We start from the raw sequence: 18,135 nt of genomic DNA, 5'->3' as shown, positions 1-18,135 counted from the left end.
GCCGGTGTGTCCGTCCGCTCATCCGGCCTGCACGCACCCTCGACTTCTCTCCCTCGCTTACTCACTTCCTCTTGTCACGCGTCTCGGTCACTAGCCTTGCGGGCAAGTTCGCGTTTCCGCCGCCTTACTTCCCCTTCTTGCGAACGCACGTGTTCACAAATACCACTGATTTACTCGCTTGCCCACCCACCGCCAGCCTTTGGCTCTTGTGCCCACCCTCGGCTGGTCACCCGGCGCTCTTTCCCGACCGCGCGTCCATTACTATGGCCTCAGTCAAATTCATGAAAGTCTGCTGTAGTACGTACTGTGTGTCCTGTTTGTTGTGCATACATTGACCACTGCTGTCCTTGCAGGATAGCCGTCGCCACCGTTCATTGTGGATTCACAGACGTCGTCGAGCCACGGGAGCGACAACTTGAAGGAGGCGACGCATAACATCTTCGACTTCGACGCCGATGCCGATTCGAGTCTTGTTCAAATCCGTGAATGCTAGTACGTGAATCCGGTGTAAGTCTCTGGTCCCTCAGGCTCACTCACAACTTGTCGCTTTTCACCAGCACCTGCGAGTACCATTTTTTGCAATGCCTAAGTCTCTGTTGTCACGCGCTGTCGCGCGCACTCACCTGCCCATCGATATTACCTGCTCACAGATACGTCAGTTCTCTCGTACCTCTTTCGTACCCGCCGCTCGCGCAACTGTGCCAGACGGGCAGCGGTGCGGTGCTGCCGCCGACTCGTACAACAAACAACAACCACACGCTCAAGTCAACGCATTGGAATCAAGCGTGAAAGGCATGAGCGAAGCGTGCACTGGCGAAGGAGATAGTACAAGGACGAAGGGCAGGAGTGACGAACAAAAGCAAAGCTTTAGTGAGTTGTCTATATAGTGTACCTACCAACAACTATTGTTACTGCGCCAGCCTGGCGCGATTCTGGGAACGAGGGCGGGCTGACCCATGGTTTGCGGTTCTGCAGATCAACCGCGACAAGCCCACAGTCCCCAACAGGCCACGGACAACTTGGTCTATAGGTGGTATCATGTGCGTAAAGGCTTGCACATACAAATTGGGACGTAGCTTATAATCCGCTCACTCACTGTCTAGTCCACCTGCTTTGGCATCATATTCGTACTTGATTCACTAGTACAGTAGATTTGTTGTTTGGAAGTGCTTACGTGCTCTGTAATAATATTCATCTATCCAATGCGATGCCATCTGGTGCTAAGTGATTGAGCAGTCTGAGGTTGAAGGTGGGCATGGCCTTAGCTCTCTACAGAGATGCCAATGGGTCAGTGATTGCAGTGAGCGATGGCACGAGTAATTACAGAGTGCTATGAAACATGTCCGAGAGACGCTGCTGGGTACACAAGAGCTCTTCAAGTAATCGCCCTAGGTTGTCCCAGCTCTTGGAGGTATACAAGCTGTTGGGCGGCCAGAGCGTTTTTCCTGATGCCATACATGTATCATCCGTGGACTGTAAGTACAGACTTATCATGTATGAATATGCCGGTGTAGCCTGGCTCTTTGTCCTCTGAACCCTTGGTCCGGATCAAGGTCAAAGTATACCCCCAAGGGTGAGTCGTCAGTGACTGTCAAGCAGTGGTATCAGTGCTCATCAGCTCAATTCTAGGATGAGAATGATACGCTGTATCTTTATACGTTTTCGCGCCATTCTTTCAATCGGGATCTAGACAAACTTGGCCTCCTTCACTTCCATGTCGTTCCAGTCCATACCTACGTCTTGGATCTCATCAAGACTATCGTGTCGGCTATGGAGGCATCACCCCAGCGATACATCTTTGGCGCAGCATCAAATATGCACCTACTGGTCGAACACGAGCGCCAGCCACTTCAACTTCTTGGATTCCGCAACAAGGGCTCTACGCAAAACTCAGCACTCGTTACGCTTAAACGGCAGGCGCTCACCGCGCAGCTTACCTTGAGTGATATGCTCATGGACAAGACCCGCTACTTCAAGCCTGATCTCTCCCTCGAGGATGGTCACTTCGTCGTCCACTTCAGTTAGTTCTCCCGAGCTTGTGATGTATGCAAGGAAACTGACCTTCTGCTTGAGTCGTGAGATCACCGAGGTTCTCTGGACTTTTGCCATTGCAGGGGTCAGACGGGGGTCTATTGCGTCGTCACAGCTGTGCCGGCATACGCATCTGGTCACGTTTCCCGTGTGACAACCACCCATCCTCGACCGATGACGACGATGCAGCCACTGCAACATCTGGTGGCGAGTCGGACGGAGCATCGGATGGTGAGGAGGAAGCCCTAGCCATTCTCTCTCAAGGCCTAGCCATTTCGAACAACACTTCTCCAGAGGTATGTCACCATGTTGTCGTGATACGGCAGGCTGGCAACACTGCTGACAATCCCTTCTGCCCGCAGATCGAGGATGCGGTGGCAGCAGCGGTGCCATCTGAGCCAACTGCCAGTCTTCGCCGCTCTTCTAGGCTGGCGTCCAGCGATAGGACTACCATGGCCTCGCATCCTACTGCCAACACCGGAAGTAGCAACATTAGCTTCCCGGTCTCTTCCTTACAACGCACTGGTTCTATTGCTGAGATCAGGTCTCTACCACCACGGATCTGGACTGGGGAGGTAGCCTTTGCCACATCGCACGCCTCAGATGAATACTTTGATCTTGACGGCTTCGCCGACAATATCTATGCTGCGGCCAATCCCGGAGATCCTCCTGCTGCCTTACATGTCATCGCTGGCCCTGATGTCACTGACGTCGCTGCCAAGATGCGCGAATACATAGAGCAAGCCTTGGAATCCAACGATTTCTCTCAGATCCTCGCTCCAGAGAGGTCCTTTGTGATGTTTGTCACACGTCTGTATCCATGTATTCCACGATTGACTGACTATTCTCTACTGGCAGACAAGGCCTTGATGGCCGTCTGAGGCAATGCGGGCAAGGCATAGAGCGCGAGGTACTCCAGCTCTTATTCGAAAAGTACAGCGGAGACAAGCCCAAATGGTTTGAGTCCAGAGCGGATGAGCGGTCTTCCATTGCCACGTCGTTGACTATGGCGGCGTCTCGATACTTGCCAGCAAACCGCACTCGCGACTTGGGCGTCCTGGGTGCAGTGGCTGCCTTGATGATGATCAACGGCGCACCTCCTGAGCCGCTAGACCCTGTGTTCCTGCATTATTGCCTCAACGACTGCGACATAACGAAGATTAGTCCTGAATTGGTCGGCGAGTGGCACCCTGACTTGAAGGAGTTCCTCCAGAACTGGCTCAGCCTAGGCCCAACGGACGACATCAGGGGCTTTCGGTCATTCCTTGCTCAATATTTATCTCTTGACGTAAGTTTTCCTTTGGCAGGATGCAATAGCTTCAGCGGCTGACCTTGTAATGTAGGTGCAGCTACTGCAGGACCGCAGCGAGGAGTCCCATCATGTTATAGCAGTAGACATGCTTTATCGTGTCATAGTTGGCACTGAACCTCCCGAACACCCAGAGCTCCAGGCGTTCATGCGTGGTCTCCGCCTAGCATGCAAGAATGGCTTCTCTTTCCCTGACGTACGCTTCTTAGAGCTCTTGTGATTTCTAACTTCTAATACTTCGTTCTCGTTTTATAGGCTGTCCAGAAACTGCAAAGCGGCGCACAGATGTTCTACAGTCTTCTTTGGGTATCCTCTGTCTCGTCATATGACTCCCTCCTTCAGCACGTACGCATCAGGAACATGACTGCGGACAAGAGGGAAGCCTTCCGTGCTGCTGTACAAGGCTCAGGATGCGAGACGACGACACCGGAGTCACTGCTTGCGGACTATCTCAAGGGTTCCGGTGTTCCGTGTCCTCATCTCTTCGAACAAGCTAAGCGAGCCTACTGAGTAAGATTTGACGTTTCGAACGGTAGACCCGGAGTGAGATTCGGCCGTCTAAGACGGTGCGGCCGGCGCCGGCCGGAGGGGTCCGGGTCAACGTTGCAGACGGTAGCGTACCAACGTTCCGGCCGCAGGGCAGGCCGGCCGGATACGTCTCGTCCCCAACGTTCCGGCCGGCCCTCCACCCTGCCCCTGCGTCCCCCAGCGGTGCACCCGGAGCATCCCATCGCCCGTTCCAACGTGCCGGCCGGAGGGCTGTCCGGCCGGGCACCTCTCATCCACAACGTTCCGGCCGGCCTGCACCCTGCCCCTGCGTCCCCCAGCGGTGCACCCGGAGCATCCCATCCCCCGTTCCAACGTGCCGGCCGGAGGGCTGTCCGGCCGGGCACCTCTCATCCACAACGTTCCGGCCGGCCTGCACCCTGCCCATGTGTCCCCCAGCGGTGCACCCGGAGCACCCCATCCCCCGTTCCAACGTGCCGGCCGGAGGGCTGTCCGGCCGGGCACCTCTCATCCACAACGTTCCGGCCGGCCTGCACCCTGCCCCTGCGTCCCCCAGCGGTGCACCCGGAGCATCCCATCCCCCGTTCCAACGTGCCGGCCGGAGGGCTGTCCGGCCGGGCACCTCTCATCCACAACGTTCCGGCGGGCCTGCACCCTGCCCATGTGTCCCCCAGCGGTGCACCCGGAGCACCCCATCCCCCGTTCCAACGTGCCGGCCGGAGGGCTGTCCGGCCGGGCACCTCTCGTCTCCAACGTTTCGGCCGGCCCTCCACCCTGCCCCTGCGTCCCCCAGCGGTGCACCCGGAGCATCCCATCGCCCGTTCCAACGTGCCGGCCGGAGGGCTGTCCGGCCGGGCACCTCTCATCCACAACGTTCCGGCCGGCCTGCACCCTGCCCCTGCGTCCCCCAGCGGTGCACCCGGAGCATCCCATCCCCCGTTCCAACGTGCCGGCCGGAGGGCTGTCCGGCCGGGCACCTCTCATCCACAACGTTCCGGCCGGCCTGCACCCTGCCCCTGCGTCCCCCAGCGGTGCACCCGGAGCATCCCATCCCCCGTTCCAACGTGCCGGCCGGAGGGCTGTCCGGCCGGGCACCTCTCATCCACAACGTTCCGGCCGGCCTGCACCCTGCCCATGTGTCCCCCAGCGGTGCACCCGTAGCACCCCATCCCCCGTTCCAACGTGCCGGCCGGAGGGCTGTCCGGCCGGGCACCTCTCGTCTCCAACGCTCCGGCCGGCCTTGTACAGCACCGGCTTACCGCTAGAATTGAGCCCTGGATCAGGCAAGCCAAAGGAACGTCGGCTGGTCGGACGATGCGTCAACAAATGGATGGCAGATGATAATATTATCTCCCATCAATGTTGATAAGTAGTGATCATGCAGCGGGTCAGCCATCCTTTCGAGTCCTTATCTGGGCCATGAGGAAGCCACATGCTATACACAAGGTAACCATGAGGCCGCTTTTTTTCAGGGACGTGCATCCGGCGTTGTCTGGGGACTTGCGACGTCGCTCATACGACTCTGCATCAATCCCCACCATGGTCACAGTATCCCAAGTGCACAACCAGTACTGCTCGTATCTGGAGGCATTGTACCTCTACTTCCTCTCGGTGCCGGCATCGCGCCCCGGCGCCGCTCCGCTTCCCGGACTGCTCCTCGACGTCTATCTGGTTCGCCAGGCCAGGCGTGCAGCGCAGATGCTGGCCGACGCGTACAGGAATCGCCGTGAGCACTCATCAATCGTTCGCCTACATGCTCATCCACTCATTCACCAGGCAGGGACTGTACAGTGGGATGCGTCGACTCATCCATGCACTGTACCGGACGATGATGAATTGGCCGCAGTGCAATACGAGGACTGCCAGGATCCGCTTACCATCGCTGACAATCAGGGCCGGGTGCTGATGTGGCACCTTCCCGGCGTGATCACGGAGGTCTTCCAGGTACGCCAGAATACATATGTCCACCGCCAACTGTCTATGACCGAGTACAAGAGAGCGATATGGCACGCCACAATCGGTCTCAATCCACTTCTCTCCCACAATCGCCCCAAGGCGAGTGCAAGCTGGAGGGAAAATATCGAGAATTTCCGGGAGCCGCAGGAGGGGGACGACCTTAAGCCGGCGTGTGTCGCGTTTTCGCCGGGGTGGTTCTGGCTCGGACACGCTGTACGTCTCCGGATAGACTTCCCGAATTGTTCGCTCAAAGTTTAGCAGGGCGCCAACGACGTCCCACTGGTCTCTCGCTTGCTCACCGATCCGAACACCGGCCCCGCCGGTCACATGTGGTTAGACCAGATGGCCCATCCGCATATCATCATATCCGGCATGCTGCGCATCATGCATCCGGATTTGTATGACGCCGGTCGTGCCTCTATTGAAGCTCTGCGAAGCGACCCGGACCGGGCCAGCATTGTAGATTTATGGCACAACCCGTTCAATGCCCTTTCGGTAATCACAAACCGAGCGAGCCCGGTTCATCGGGACATGCTGTCTCCGAAGGAGTGGTACGACATCCTGATGACGATTGGTGGCGATCCCGAGCAGTACATCAAGTTTCCGACTTTGGGTCTCCGACTTCCTTACAAAACCGGAACGGTCACCGCATTCTCGGGCACTCGCCTCCCCCATGATGTTCCACAGGCGTCGGCGGAGCGGATATGTGTGGCATACTTTATGCGACGCAATGTACATCGCTGGGCTGGGATGCCGGACGTGAGTTGGCGGAACACTTGGGAGTGAAGGTACTACGAAAGCGGGATATGTGTTGGGCTGGGGGGGAAATGGGTTTTCTCGTTTGGGCACTCGTAGTGTTTAGGGTTACAGGACCAGTACTCAACCACGAGTCCAAGTTACAAATGTGTGCACTTCACTAGCCCCCGACATACACATCGTTGACCGGCCGAGACTGAGTTTCTTCGGGCCGGGAACACCGCGTATCATCTCGGCGAAATGTGCAAGTCTTCATTGTAAGCAAGCAGTGGGAGGAATACATGAATGGAACTTGGGTGAAACGACACAAATTCTACACTACTCATTCACCAGCCTGAGTGACCCGGAAATGAGACGCCACTGCCGGGGCCCTTGGAGTCATCCCGCGCTGCCAGGCTTCCCACTCTGCCGCATTCGCTCGGGCGGCAGCGTGCCAGAAGTTGAGCTCCGCCTGGATATAGATATCCATTGTCTGCATGGCCCCTCCAAGTTGCTTGAACCACTTGAATAGATCGTTCGACATGCCTCCCGGCATCATTTCCGGGCTGAGGGGCGGGGGGTTCGGGAAGCGGGGGAGATATGCCCGGCTGATTTGCTCGGCACGAACAGTAACTCCGTCCTACGACACAAATGTGCATAAGCAGAGCACGAGAACGCAAATGGTGCTGAAATTGTCTTACACGCAACTTCTCTAACTCCAGTTGCTGCTCGAGACGGCGGTATTGTTCTCTCGACGCTCCGAGCTGCTCGGCGATGATCTGATCCATGCTGCGCTGGCTTTCACGCAGCTCCTGCAGAACTGCTTCCGGAGTGTTGCTTTCCGGCAGGGCGGGGACGGTTTGCGGGAGTTGATCTTCCGGTGGCTGGGATTAGCATCACTGGAAACTTGTGCTTAGACCGAAACACTTTACCGTTGTGCTCGCCGGAAGGAGTGTCGCTGGTTCCGGTGGTAGCGGGCGCCCCACTTTGCCCTGGTGCGATGCCGGATACAGCCTCGATCACATTCGTGACAATGGCCAAGTCTTTGCTTCCCCGGGGTGCCACAATCTCGCAGTAAGTGGTCATTGCTTCTGTAAGACCATACGTAGCGGCAACCTCTGGCTTCAACATCTCCTGGAGGCCGATCATGAGGGCAGAGACCGACTGGTTTTGTCGTATGTTAGCTGCACGACAAGCAAACGATACCGGGGCAGCTTACGATGCCCACGAGAAAATTGTTAAGGGCGCCGGGCAGCGCAGGATTCTGCTTGGCCTCGGCGAGATTTTTGAGGGCCTTCGGGATCATGATGTTTCTTTGGCTGTCAGCGAGGAGTTCGGCGAGCATGGTGTTCATTGTTGTTGAGCAGCTCGGTCCAGACGACGCGGATAGTGTACGATACAGGAGTAGTGTAACAACATGCGAGTGCGAAGCGTTATCATCAACTGATCGCCGATGCTGAGCACGTGATTACATTCGGGGAGACATGCCTTCTTGGGTATAGTCTGCTCGGCACGTGTGGCACGTTGCCGACAGGCCATTTCGCAGCCCGCCTTCTGTAATGGTAACTGTGATATTTTACCCCCATCACCTTCCTCAATCACACCAAGCTCTTATTTGTGTTGACTTGCCATATGGACATGGTGCGTTCTCATTGGTCCGCACCTATCCCACCGCGCGCATTGACTGGCATTGGCAGTCTTTCCGGCTCGAAGCCTTTCCTTTCCTCAGCTGGGAATTGCTTCCATTCGCATTGTCCACCCCGTGAGTGCTTCCCACGGTTCAATGTACATCAAGATTGTGACATTAATATTTAGTTATGCCGAAGTGGTGCCCGAGCGGCCACACACATATTCGATCAGGCGATATCTGTGTGGACAGATCGTCATGTCGGTGACGTACGAGAGCAGCGAAATGTCCCTTGACATTTCCGGGATTGATGCCAGGCTGGAAAGGATTATGTTGCTGTTTGATGTGGTGGAGGCGCGGGATGGAATGTTGATGGATTGAGTCCTTGGTTCCAAATGCTTACACATGTACTCCTGCTGTCGTGCTTTCAGTTGCTCCAAATGAGCCAGGATGATCACCGAACTCCCATTACTTGGCATGCGACATTGCAGGATGCCATCCCGGGCAAAAGTACATTTCATGTCCTCGTATGAATTACCAGAGCACCGACAGTCCCTCTAAGATACGACTTTCCTCTGCCAAGGCCACGCGGGCACTATGTATACAGGCATACGACATTGCGGCCAACGCCTCGTTCACCTAACCCGGGCCGAGTATTTGCCTGGTCGCTCGGCCCGAGCTTTTGAAGAGTGCTCGGACCGAGGATTTGGGAAGTGCTCGGGCCGAGAGTTGGGCACACAACTGAGACCTTGAGTTCTCAACGTTGCTCGGGCCACGAGCATGCCTGATACCTCGCGCCGAGAGTTTGGACTGGTGCGCGGGCCGAGTGTTTCGTCATATTCTCGGGCCGGGAGTTCGGACTTGTGCGCGGGCCGAGTGTTTGGTCATATACTCGGGCCGGGAGTTCGGACTGGTGCGCCGGCCGAGTATCTGGTCATATTCTCGGGCCGGGAGTGCGGACTGGTCCGCGGGCCGAGTATTTGGTCACACTCTCGGGCCGGCACTTCGGGCAAGCATTCGGACTCGGAGCTGGGACCATGGGGCCTGACAGCTCGTCACAACCCTCGGAATATGTAGACTGTGTAGCCGGGTAGGTGGTACGATTACAAAGTAAATTTCTATCCTACCACTACATCACGACATTCGGCTCCAGGTACAGATCCCGCCATGCCACCTTTGCATCTTCACGCAGGCGATCAAACAGTGCGCCTTGTGCTCGGCAATGCTGGGAAAATCCTGGGTACTCGGCATCGGTGTTATTGGTCGCTAGTCCTCGCCACCGGCATGCTTCGTGGTCAAAGTATCGGCACACGGAGTCAAGCTCCCTGCGCAATATGGCGGCTTCTTCCTCCAATCTGTCGACCTTTGAACGGGCATGGAACCACTGTACCCTGTGAACTATGCGCAATGTCAGCGAGTTATTCAATGCCGCACCGCCGTCTCACGTACTGATTCCCAACTCGTCATTGCTCCGTATGTCGCCACCGACGTTAACATTCCATATCCACGAGGGGGATTGTGCCGTTGGCCGGCCTTGTTGGGCTCGGCAATGGCGGTTACTGTCTTTAGATCATCTGGGGTGAGCTGCTGATATTTAGCTTGATCCTCTGCAGACAGGCCGAGCACTTGCATCGCCGCCGGGCCCGGCGATAGATTGCGGCTTGAAGCTGTACAGCTCGGTCGAGTTTACCCAACTTGGTAAGGATCGGGTGCGCTTCTTGTTGCCATCTTTCCTCCCGTGCCGAATGGTTGTCTGGAACTCAAACGATTTCTTGCCGATGAGAATCCGAAGCTGCTGCAAGGCATCATTGCTTGTCCGCGCCGCAGAGTGAGCTCGTGCGCGGCCAACGTTGCAATCCATTGGCGGTTAGAGCATTCCGCGTGAAATTCGAAGGTAGCCCGAGTTTCGTATGTTCCGCCGCCTTCACTGGGTATGGTGCGGGCGGTTTACTGGGAAAGATGGACCATGGATTGTCGGCATGTGCTGGGGGATCGTTGGGATCTTCTTCCCACTCCGCAGCCGAGTCGTCATCCACTGCTTCCTCCTCTGCCACGCCCCAGTCATGCCTTCGGTGAATTGCAGCCGCTCGCCGGTGGAACCGCCGGATCTGACTCTCGAGAGGCTTCCTCCGTTTGGCCAGCTTTAACTCTTGAGCCCCCGTCACAGTGGCGCCCATCTGCTTTATATCTTTCTGGATTGCGAGTCTGCAGCAGGGCGATCAGAATTAGCTCGGAAAAGGAGGTCAAAGCACTGACTGTTGCTCTTCAAGCTTAAGGCCATCGGCAATCCAGTCCGCTGTGCCAACGCGGTCCCCGCCTCACCCTCTTCTTCTGCAAGCTTTATCTGAAGTTCGAGCCGCGAGGGCACTGTGACCAAATCAGACCAGAGCTCGGCATGGAGAGCAGAGTGTACCAACTAATTTGTTTCTTCGCTTGATACCTGTCCATTACCTTCACATCCCGCAGCCTTCGTCGTTGTACTATCCTGAGTTCCCTCCTCCACTCTCCCAAAATGTCGGCATCGACACTGGCCTCCTTTGCGGTGAGGTCGGCCTTCATGTCGGCCAGCAGTGGCCGATTGGCTTTGATTTTTCTTCTCAGCGAAGCCACTGTCCTCCGTCAGCCCAATGTGTGATGCCACAATCAGCTAGACCATACCCATGGTGATCATCTTCTTCCAATTCCAATTGTTCATGTGCCGGTCGAGGGTTTCCTGCCGGTGGGATGTTGACATTGAGCGGGTACTACCCGACACGGGATTGATCCCCGACCATTGGGTTTCGATGATCTCGCCGTCAGCTTCCCCGGCCCCCTCGGTGAAGGTGAGAGAGTGCCGGAGCTCGCACTCCGCCTTGTGACCGTGAATGTGAAAGAGGCCAATGCACTTGTATAGGACGAGGCCCCCCGGCATTTGAAGATAAGGATTGTCGTCAAATCGGTCATGGAGATGGACGTGGTACTGGCACATGATGTCGTATGATACATAGACGTGCCCAATACCTCTCGAGCGGTAGCCGAGAGCATTGGACAGGGAGTAGTCCATGTTCATCTGACGTTCGCCCTTCTGATAGTTCACTACCGAGTGCGGAAGGAAGCACCCGTGCCTCAAACAAGATGTTGCGCCGATCCCGGTGACAGCGAGCTTATGCCGGTCGGCGTTGGCCTGGGAGACCGCCTTGTGGTCGTTGCAGCTTGAGTGCTGTGGACGTGTTAGCCACACGTTCGTATGCCGGCTGTATACACCCTCACCATCTTCACGTCCTTCGCTACTCTCAGGTGCTCCTCGTATGGGCCGGGATGAACCATGAACATTTTCCCCGGCATCAACGGTACGTCGTTCTCGGGCTTGCGCATTTTCATTTGCTCGGCGTGGAAGTTCCCATCCATGACATATCCTCGGGCATATAGGTACCTCCAGAACAGTTCAGCTGGCGTATACCGGCGAACAGAGTAACTACTTACTTCCTATCATCCACCTCCCAGTCCTCGGGTATGTTCACTCCGGGCTGCGGACATGCCGGGCAAAAGTGAGCAAGGTCTCCGTTGCCCGGGGCCTCTCGCCACTGTGGCCCGTATCCAAACTGTTTCTTCGCCTGGAGCAACGCCCATTCGCGGCTCACTCTAAGCAGCTCAAGGTATCGATCCTACTCCATTTCAATCATGTGCTTTGCTGGTATTCTGGACACTCACTCACCGGTACTTCATGGGGAAAAGCCGGATTGGTGGCCCGTCGAATCCGTGCGTAGTAATTCATGGCGGTAGTCTTACACTCCAGATTGTCCAGCAGGAAACCGTCAAGTGCCCCAAAGGTGAAGCACGTACGAGCCTTGCGCTGGCTCGCCGGATACAACCCGGCATCGAGAAGCTGCGATGTGTGGTCACCGGCGTCGGGACAGCCGCACCACGTCACCGGAGGAAATGCACCCCGGTGGTGTCAACAATAGTCATCATTGCGGGCGGGGGTCGCGGAGGTGAGTCGGCGTGGTGAAGAGGGTCCGCTGGTACATCGCCATCATCGTCGGCCGCGCGATCGGTCGCCCGGTCCATCTCCACTTCCTCGTCATCCTCCACACAACCGCCGGCTGGGGGCATTCTCTGCCCCGGTGGCCGAGAGTGATTGAAACTCCAACTTGACGGAGCCATGAGGGCTCCCAGTATCCTCCGAGGTTCCACTGCTCAACCCGGTGGAATGGTGTTCGCCGGTGCTCGGCGAGACAGCAGGTCGGGCAGAAGATTGGATAACCAATGCACGACATGCACTTCCATACCCGCCGCCACTGTTGCAGCTCGAGCACATATAGCTCCCCTCGGCACTGAGCGCGGGAGGCTTGTAGTGGGCGTACAACGATCGCAGATAGTTGTGCTGGAGGGAATCCACTCTCTAAGCATCTCAGGTTGTGTCTGATTGAATTGGTGAGGCTCTGTCTACGATACAACATGGGCACTTGGTATACCTGCGGGGCACTCTGTCGAACTGTGGGGAACTCGCAGAAAGTCGTGTTGGCAACATCATCGGTTGGTGGCGTCCAGCTGGACTGTCTTGTTGTCGACCGAGCGGTTCGATGGGGTGTAGCCGGCGGAGTCTGCAACCCGCTATTCTGCACCTCGACAAGCCGTGACCTCACTCCCCTTGCAGTCCTTCTTTTCGTCAGTGTGAGTTCTACCACTGCAGGAGAGGTTGCCGTTGGCCGCAGTCGACCCATGGTGTTACCAGAGCAATCAACAGCTCAGCAGTTTGATAAGGGCAGAGTTCAGCTCTGTATTGCCATTGCTCACGTCAAAACTGCTGCAACCATTGCGATTGCCACTAGTGCAGCAGTATGCAGCGGGCCGGCCGCCCGTGTTCCGGGTATGGTGCGGCCGGGGCCGGGATCACCGACGTGGAGTCGCTAAGTGTTGCAGTTCGTCTAAATCAGACAGCATTTAGGATTCCATGATGGTTCGCATGAGAACGGGGCGCATAATGGCCCGGCCGGACATTAGTCAGTTGCGTATATAATGATGCGGCCGGCAAGATGTCGATCACAACGGTCCGGCCCGCCTGCCGGTCACGTGTCCGGTGCGCTGCGTTTCATCCAGTTAGACGAGGTGCCAGAAGCATTTGCTGGATGCTATGTTGGAGCCAGATCGGTTTCAGCCTGCCGTTGGCTTCCCGGTCGGGACGGCCGGTGATGGGTCTTGTCTTAACCTGGTAACCGGAGTCAGTGACCGGACCCGGCGGCGAGCGGGATCTGCGATACGCCGAGTACCATGGAACTGGAGAGCTAACAATTCACACCTTGGTGACTCGGTGGAATCCAATGTGGGTTCGCCCGTGATGCTCCGGCCGGAACCGTCCCATTCTGGCGGCCGGCGTGCCAGCACATCAGAGTTATGGTGATAAGTAAACAATGAAACGAATGTTGTGTTATGGTTCAGGTAGAATTTGTGTAGCCCGAGTACAGCCTGTTATCTAAGCTCAGAATCGAAAGGTTGTGGCGAACAAGGCTCGGGGTGTCACCGAATCCGTCACCCCGAGGCTACCGAACTCTTGCCATCACCATCTTCGTCGACAAATCACACCTTGCTCACCTAGCATTCTCACTTCACCAGCAACTCGCAATGGGAAAGGTCACCTGGCAAGAACCGGACCTAGTGATCCTGAACAGCAACCTGGAGGATTATCAACAGGCTTCCGAGGATCCACAGCGACGTCAGGAGCTCGTGGAGAACAGCATTCAACGGCTGGAAGAGCGGAAGAAAATCAAGTTTGATGCTCAGTTGCGAAAGGTATGCATTCGACGACGATGATAGAACATTGGTAGCTCATCTCCGGCAGCGCGTCGATAAGTGGTACTCTAACCGACGGGGGTCGAAGGAGCAGGTCAAGAAGGAGATGTTTAAGCTCGGCAAGGACATAACGTGGAGGACGGTCGCGGCCCGCGACCGGGAGGATGAGCTGGGCGAGATCATGGCGAGGATTGCCCGGGAGAGGGGGAAGGATGGGTTGGATGACGACGACGAGGAGGAGGAGGAGGGGGATGAGAGGGAGGACAAGGAAGGCAAGGCGATGCCGAGCCGCCAGATCCCGGCCATCTACCAAACCGCCTTGAAGGAGCTCTGCGACAATCTCTCGCCGGAGGACCAGGCCGACTACATGCAGGTCGCCAAGGATTGGAACACGCAGGTATGGCCGCCGACCTTCAACGGAAGCAGCTCGAGAAGTACGGCACCACCATGATCCGGGACTTCATGAAGATCATGTGGAGGAAATGCGGGGCAAGGTGCTTTCTCCTCGTCGGGATCCCGATGGCGGACGGGAAGAACGGTGTGTTAGAGTACGTGTGCCCACCGTAGTGCTAGGCTTCGAATCGTTGAATACATTGTCAGGTTTGACTTCAACGACGAGATGATACTTGAAGAAGATTCCCCGAAGGTACCGAAGTTTACTGCCACCCATGCCGAGTGGAAAACCGGCCTGCTGTATGACATGTGGAAGGCATACATCAAGACCGTGTTCGGTATGTGAGAGCTTTCGGCGGCGCGAGCGAGACCTAAATCCGGAGCAAACAGATGGGAATGGATTCGAAGAGGAAGGGGACCACGGACCGGCATCGGTCATCGAAAACATGGACTGGGAGGAGGACGAGGACGGGTATCCGCTCATGCCGCCGGCGGACCACGACTGTTTCAAAAAGACGAAATTGAAGCGTATGTTTTTGGCGACGTTCGTTCGGAAGACGTATGGTACGCGTGTCCGGGATTGATACGCATTCCATTGTTGACATATTATCAACAGTTAATTTCACCGGACGATCAACAGTCAAAGTGCCGTGGCAATCACTGTCAGAACTCTCGGTTCGTTCATCGACCCTGAGTACCTCCCCGCCGGCACCGTGCTGAGCGACCCGAATAAGATGCGCACCGGGGACCTCGACGCAATCCTCACTCATTGGCGGGAGAGGCAAGACGACCATCCGCAGGGTCCGGTGCTGCGGTTTAGGGCCTGGAAGAATTCCAAGCTGGAGATCGTCGTCCCGGAGCCAGTAAAGCCTAAACCTTCGGCGAGGCGACCTAAGCCACAGCGTAGGCAAGCCACGCCCGGACCGTCTCGCGCGCGCCGGCAAGAACCTGCCGGCGATATTGCTAGCGATGAGGCGTCCGCAGAGGAGAGCGAAGCGGAGGAGACTTTCAGCGACCTATTCAAAGCCGACTTGAGTACCGATGAGGAGGAGCAGCCAGCGAAACCGTCGCCGAAGCGGAAAGACAAGGGAAAGAAGAAGGCACAGTCGCCCCAGTTGACGGACGATGAAGCACCTCCCCACCCCGTAAGGACAAGGGCAAGGCTGCCGATCGAGGTGCTGCACCCTCGAAGGCCCGGCCCACTGGGGAAGTATCCCATGACGACAACCCGGTGCCGGCAGGGAAATCGGGCCCACCGAAGGGGATTGCAGCGCCCGCAGTGACGGCCCCGGAAGGTGGGAATAAGGCGGTGGGCATATCCAAGGCCCAACCGAGCAAACCCCGGCCCAAGAAGAAGGCCGCGAATCCCAGCAGTCCTCGGCCCGAGGTAGTCCCGGAGGGCCCGGTCCCCAAGAAAGCTGCAAGCCCGTGCCCGCCGACGGTGGGACCAAAGGGAAAGCAGAACAGAAGGCCCGTAACCCGTTGCTCACCTCCAAAGCGGAGGCGGGCCCCAGCGGAAAGAAAAGGGCTCCGGTGGAATCCAATGCCGAGGACGACGACGAGGTGATCATCCTACCAACTCCGGGTGAGTATAAACCTGCTTCGGCCTGGGTGGATTCTTATTCCCGTCCACTTTACAGTAAGGCCGAAGAAGGCCAAAGACACGCCGGCCGTCCGCACCGGTCGTCCTGGACCACAGCGCATGAGGAGAGCCCGGCCACCGCTGGGAAGAGTTGGGAGGAACGGCGCCAGTGGCTCCGGGAGCTCACAGCCGATGACGGGGTGCAAAACCTGGTCAACAAACTGCCCTACCTCGTGAGCTCCACCTTAACGTGCTCGCCACTGATGTTCTGACGAACCACATCTAGTCCGAGACCGGCGCATGGCAGTCCAAGACTAAGTGGGACTGGGCAAGTTGGAACTACCGCCGGGCCAGATGCACGCCGGACATTCACAATGACAAGGACGTCCTAGCACGGTTCCGTGCGTGGCTCACACGAATAGGTACCAGTCTTGCGGACACCCCGATGAGCCGAGAGAACGGACTTATCGTTACCTTGGCGATTGCCATGGTTGTGAAGGACATCGAGAGGAAGATCGATCACCGGAGCGACGAGGAAGACGAGATCCCACAGTACGTGCACGGATCACAACTTGGTTGGAGCTTCGTCGAGGAGCTCGGCGAACACTGCGAGACGATAGGCAAACTGTGGGAAGACATGGCACATAGGATGCAGAAGAAGCGGAAAGCTGGAGATGTGCCCGAGAAGTCGTCAGCGATCGGCGCCCGGATCAAACGGCCCAAGGCAAACCTATCTGAATCGCCCGCCAATGGTCAATCGTCAGCCCGGACGTCAAACACGAAGAAGTCTGCGTCGCCGGCAAAGGTTAAGTCTCAAAGCAAGACCACGACGGCGACACGAAGGTCAACCCGCCGGCGTTAGCTGTCCGTAGTCCCTCACATCAGAGTTATCGTAGTTTACATCACGTCGCCGAATCAATGTTAGTCTCATACTGCTGGATTGAATGCCTGCGTGGTATCCCGATAGCATTGCCTGTGTACATTTGCCCACTGTGTAATGACATGCCGGCCCCAATATTCGAAGACCATCCCGGGCCGAGACTTGACAAAACTCCCGGGCCGAGACTTTACCAAACTCCCGGGCCGAGACTTGCCCAACCTCCCGGGCCGAGACTTTACCAAACTCCCGGCCCCGAGACTTTCGAAAGCTCCCGGGCCGGGGATTGCGGCCGAGTCTCGGGCCGCGACTTGGGTGTCTGCTTGGGGCGAGACGTTGGCGTCCCGGAGGGCTTAGGGCATTTGACATGCCTGAGAGGTAGCAGAGTCAGGGGTTTGATATGCCCGCAATAGCCGGTGCCACTGCGGTGTGCAAGTCCCCGGCCGAGAGTTTCCTGTGAGGCTCGGCGCCGGTGGAATGCTTGGAGCACCGGGCCGAGACATTGGGAGTGCGCTCGGGCCGGGGATACGAGTATGTCGTCGGGTATATCCCAGTGGACATCTCAGAGGGTAGTGCTCAGGCAATATATTGTATACATCGATTTGCGCTATGGTACATTGATACGATACAAGTCCGGGCCCCATGATCTCAATGCCGTATCGCCGGCCCATGTCACACCCCGGGGCCATCTCCCTCAGCGACGTCCCCATTCCTCATCTCTTGCGACTGACCTTCTTTTTCAGGCCCAGGGCCCACATGTGGCGAGACAACATCCACGCTCTCCGGCGAAGTGGGGGGAGAGGTGGGGGTGTTTGCGCAGGGGGAGGTGGCACCCCCGTGATTCCGCCGGAAGTCGTTGGGAGAGCCAGCGACGTGCTCGGCGGGGGTGACTCCGTCCCGGGGACGGTGGCCTGCGACGGGGCCCTTCCATCTGCGCTCGTCTCCGATGGACCGACGGAGGACTCGGCCTGTGGCGCCGGGAGCTCCGGACGGTCACCTCGTTGGCCGGCGTCACTGGAGCTGCGTGGTGGGCGACGGCTCGGGAGCCACAACCGGGGAGCGGCCGGCACGCTTCTGGGTGCATTGGCCGCGGCGGCGAGGAGCTGGGGACCTGGCTAACATTGGCCTTGGGACGAATGCGCCGAGTCCGCCGGCGCCCGTACCGAATCGCGACTTGCCCACAGGAGACGAGGGGGCAGTGGTGGGGCACGGGGGCGTCCTGGTCGATGGTCCTGGGCCGGGAGCTGCGGACGTGGCCATCACGGGCACCGGGGCGTCGTGGGTGGATGTCCGGGCGGGGAGATGCAGAGGCGGCCATCGCCGGCACCTGTCGCATAGAACGTCAGCCT

General features: G+C 57.4%; 6 protein-coding genes across 6 annotated transcripts; 3 read left to right on the top strand and 3 right to left on the bottom strand.

The window, feature by feature from the left end:
• Positions 1–1,339: 1,339 nt before the first annotated feature.
• Positions 1,340–3,850, top strand: B0H18DRAFT_956554 (uncharacterized protein; the record flags this gene model as incomplete). Its single annotated transcript, XM_048042469.1, has 7 exons — positions 1,340–1,475; positions 1,727–2,020; positions 2,221–2,327; positions 2,358–2,818; positions 2,890–3,319; positions 3,375–3,536; positions 3,596–3,850. 7 exons carry the CDS (start codon positions 1,340–1,342, stop codon positions 3,848–3,850), a joined length of 1,845 nt encoding a protein of 614 aa, XP_047890858.1.
• A 69-nt stretch (positions 3,851–3,919) lies between these two features.
• Positions 3,920–5,008, top strand: B0H18DRAFT_880055 (uncharacterized protein; the record flags this gene model as incomplete). Its single annotated transcript, XM_048040735.1, has 1 exon — positions 3,920–5,008. A coding segment is annotated over one exon (1,089 nt), but the record flags the coding sequence as incomplete, so codon positions are not given.
• A 378-nt stretch (positions 5,009–5,386) lies between these two features.
• B0H18DRAFT_956553 (uncharacterized protein) lies at positions 5,387–6,061 on the top strand (the record flags this gene model as incomplete). The annotated part of the gene is made up of 2 exons (XM_048042468.1): positions 5,387–5,573; positions 5,694–6,061. 2 exons carry the CDS (start codon positions 5,387–5,389, stop codon positions 6,059–6,061), a joined length of 555 nt encoding a protein of 184 aa, XP_047890856.1.
• Positions 6,062–6,881: 820 nt separating this feature from the next.
• Positions 6,882–7,892, bottom strand: B0H18DRAFT_956552 (uncharacterized protein; the record flags this gene model as incomplete). The annotated part of the gene is made up of 4 exons (XM_048042467.1): positions 6,882–7,178; positions 7,240–7,422; positions 7,466–7,702; positions 7,758–7,892. The coding sequence occupies 4 exons, from the start codon at positions 7,890–7,892 to the stop codon at positions 6,882–6,884; spliced, it is 852 nt and encodes a 283-aa protein (XP_047890855.1).
• A 2,078-nt stretch (positions 7,893–9,970) lies between these two features.
• On the bottom strand, positions 9,971–12,257 carry B0H18DRAFT_1121285 (uncharacterized protein; the record flags this gene model as incomplete). Its single annotated transcript, XM_048034308.1, has 9 exons — positions 9,971–10,370; positions 10,422–10,428; positions 10,488–10,532; positions 10,583–10,774; positions 10,824–11,364; positions 11,415–11,577; positions 11,628–11,809; positions 11,860–12,030; positions 12,090–12,257. The coding sequence occupies 9 exons, from the start codon at positions 12,255–12,257 to the stop codon at positions 9,971–9,973; spliced, it is 1,869 nt and encodes a 622-aa protein (XP_047890854.1).
• A 5,242-nt stretch (positions 12,258–17,499) lies between these two features.
• On the bottom strand, positions 17,500–18,046 carry B0H18DRAFT_1121283 (uncharacterized protein; the record flags this gene model as incomplete). Its single annotated transcript, XM_048034307.1, has 2 exons — positions 17,500–17,897; positions 17,950–18,046. The coding sequence occupies 2 exons, from the start codon at positions 18,044–18,046 to the stop codon at positions 17,500–17,502; spliced, it is 495 nt and encodes a 164-aa protein (XP_047890853.1).
• Between the last annotated feature and the right edge of the window lie 89 nt (positions 18,047–18,135).

Source organism: Fomitopsis serialis (genome assembly GCF_022376445.1).
Source record: "Fomitopsis serialis strain Sig1Antser10 chromosome Unknown B0H18scaffold_59, whole genome shotgun sequence".
Taxonomy (NCBI): domain Eukaryota; kingdom Fungi; phylum Basidiomycota; class Agaricomycetes; order Polyporales; family Fomitopsidaceae; genus Fomitopsis; species Fomitopsis serialis.
Note: the sequence above shows the minus strand (reverse complement) of the source record. Positions and strands in the feature narration are given on the sequence as shown.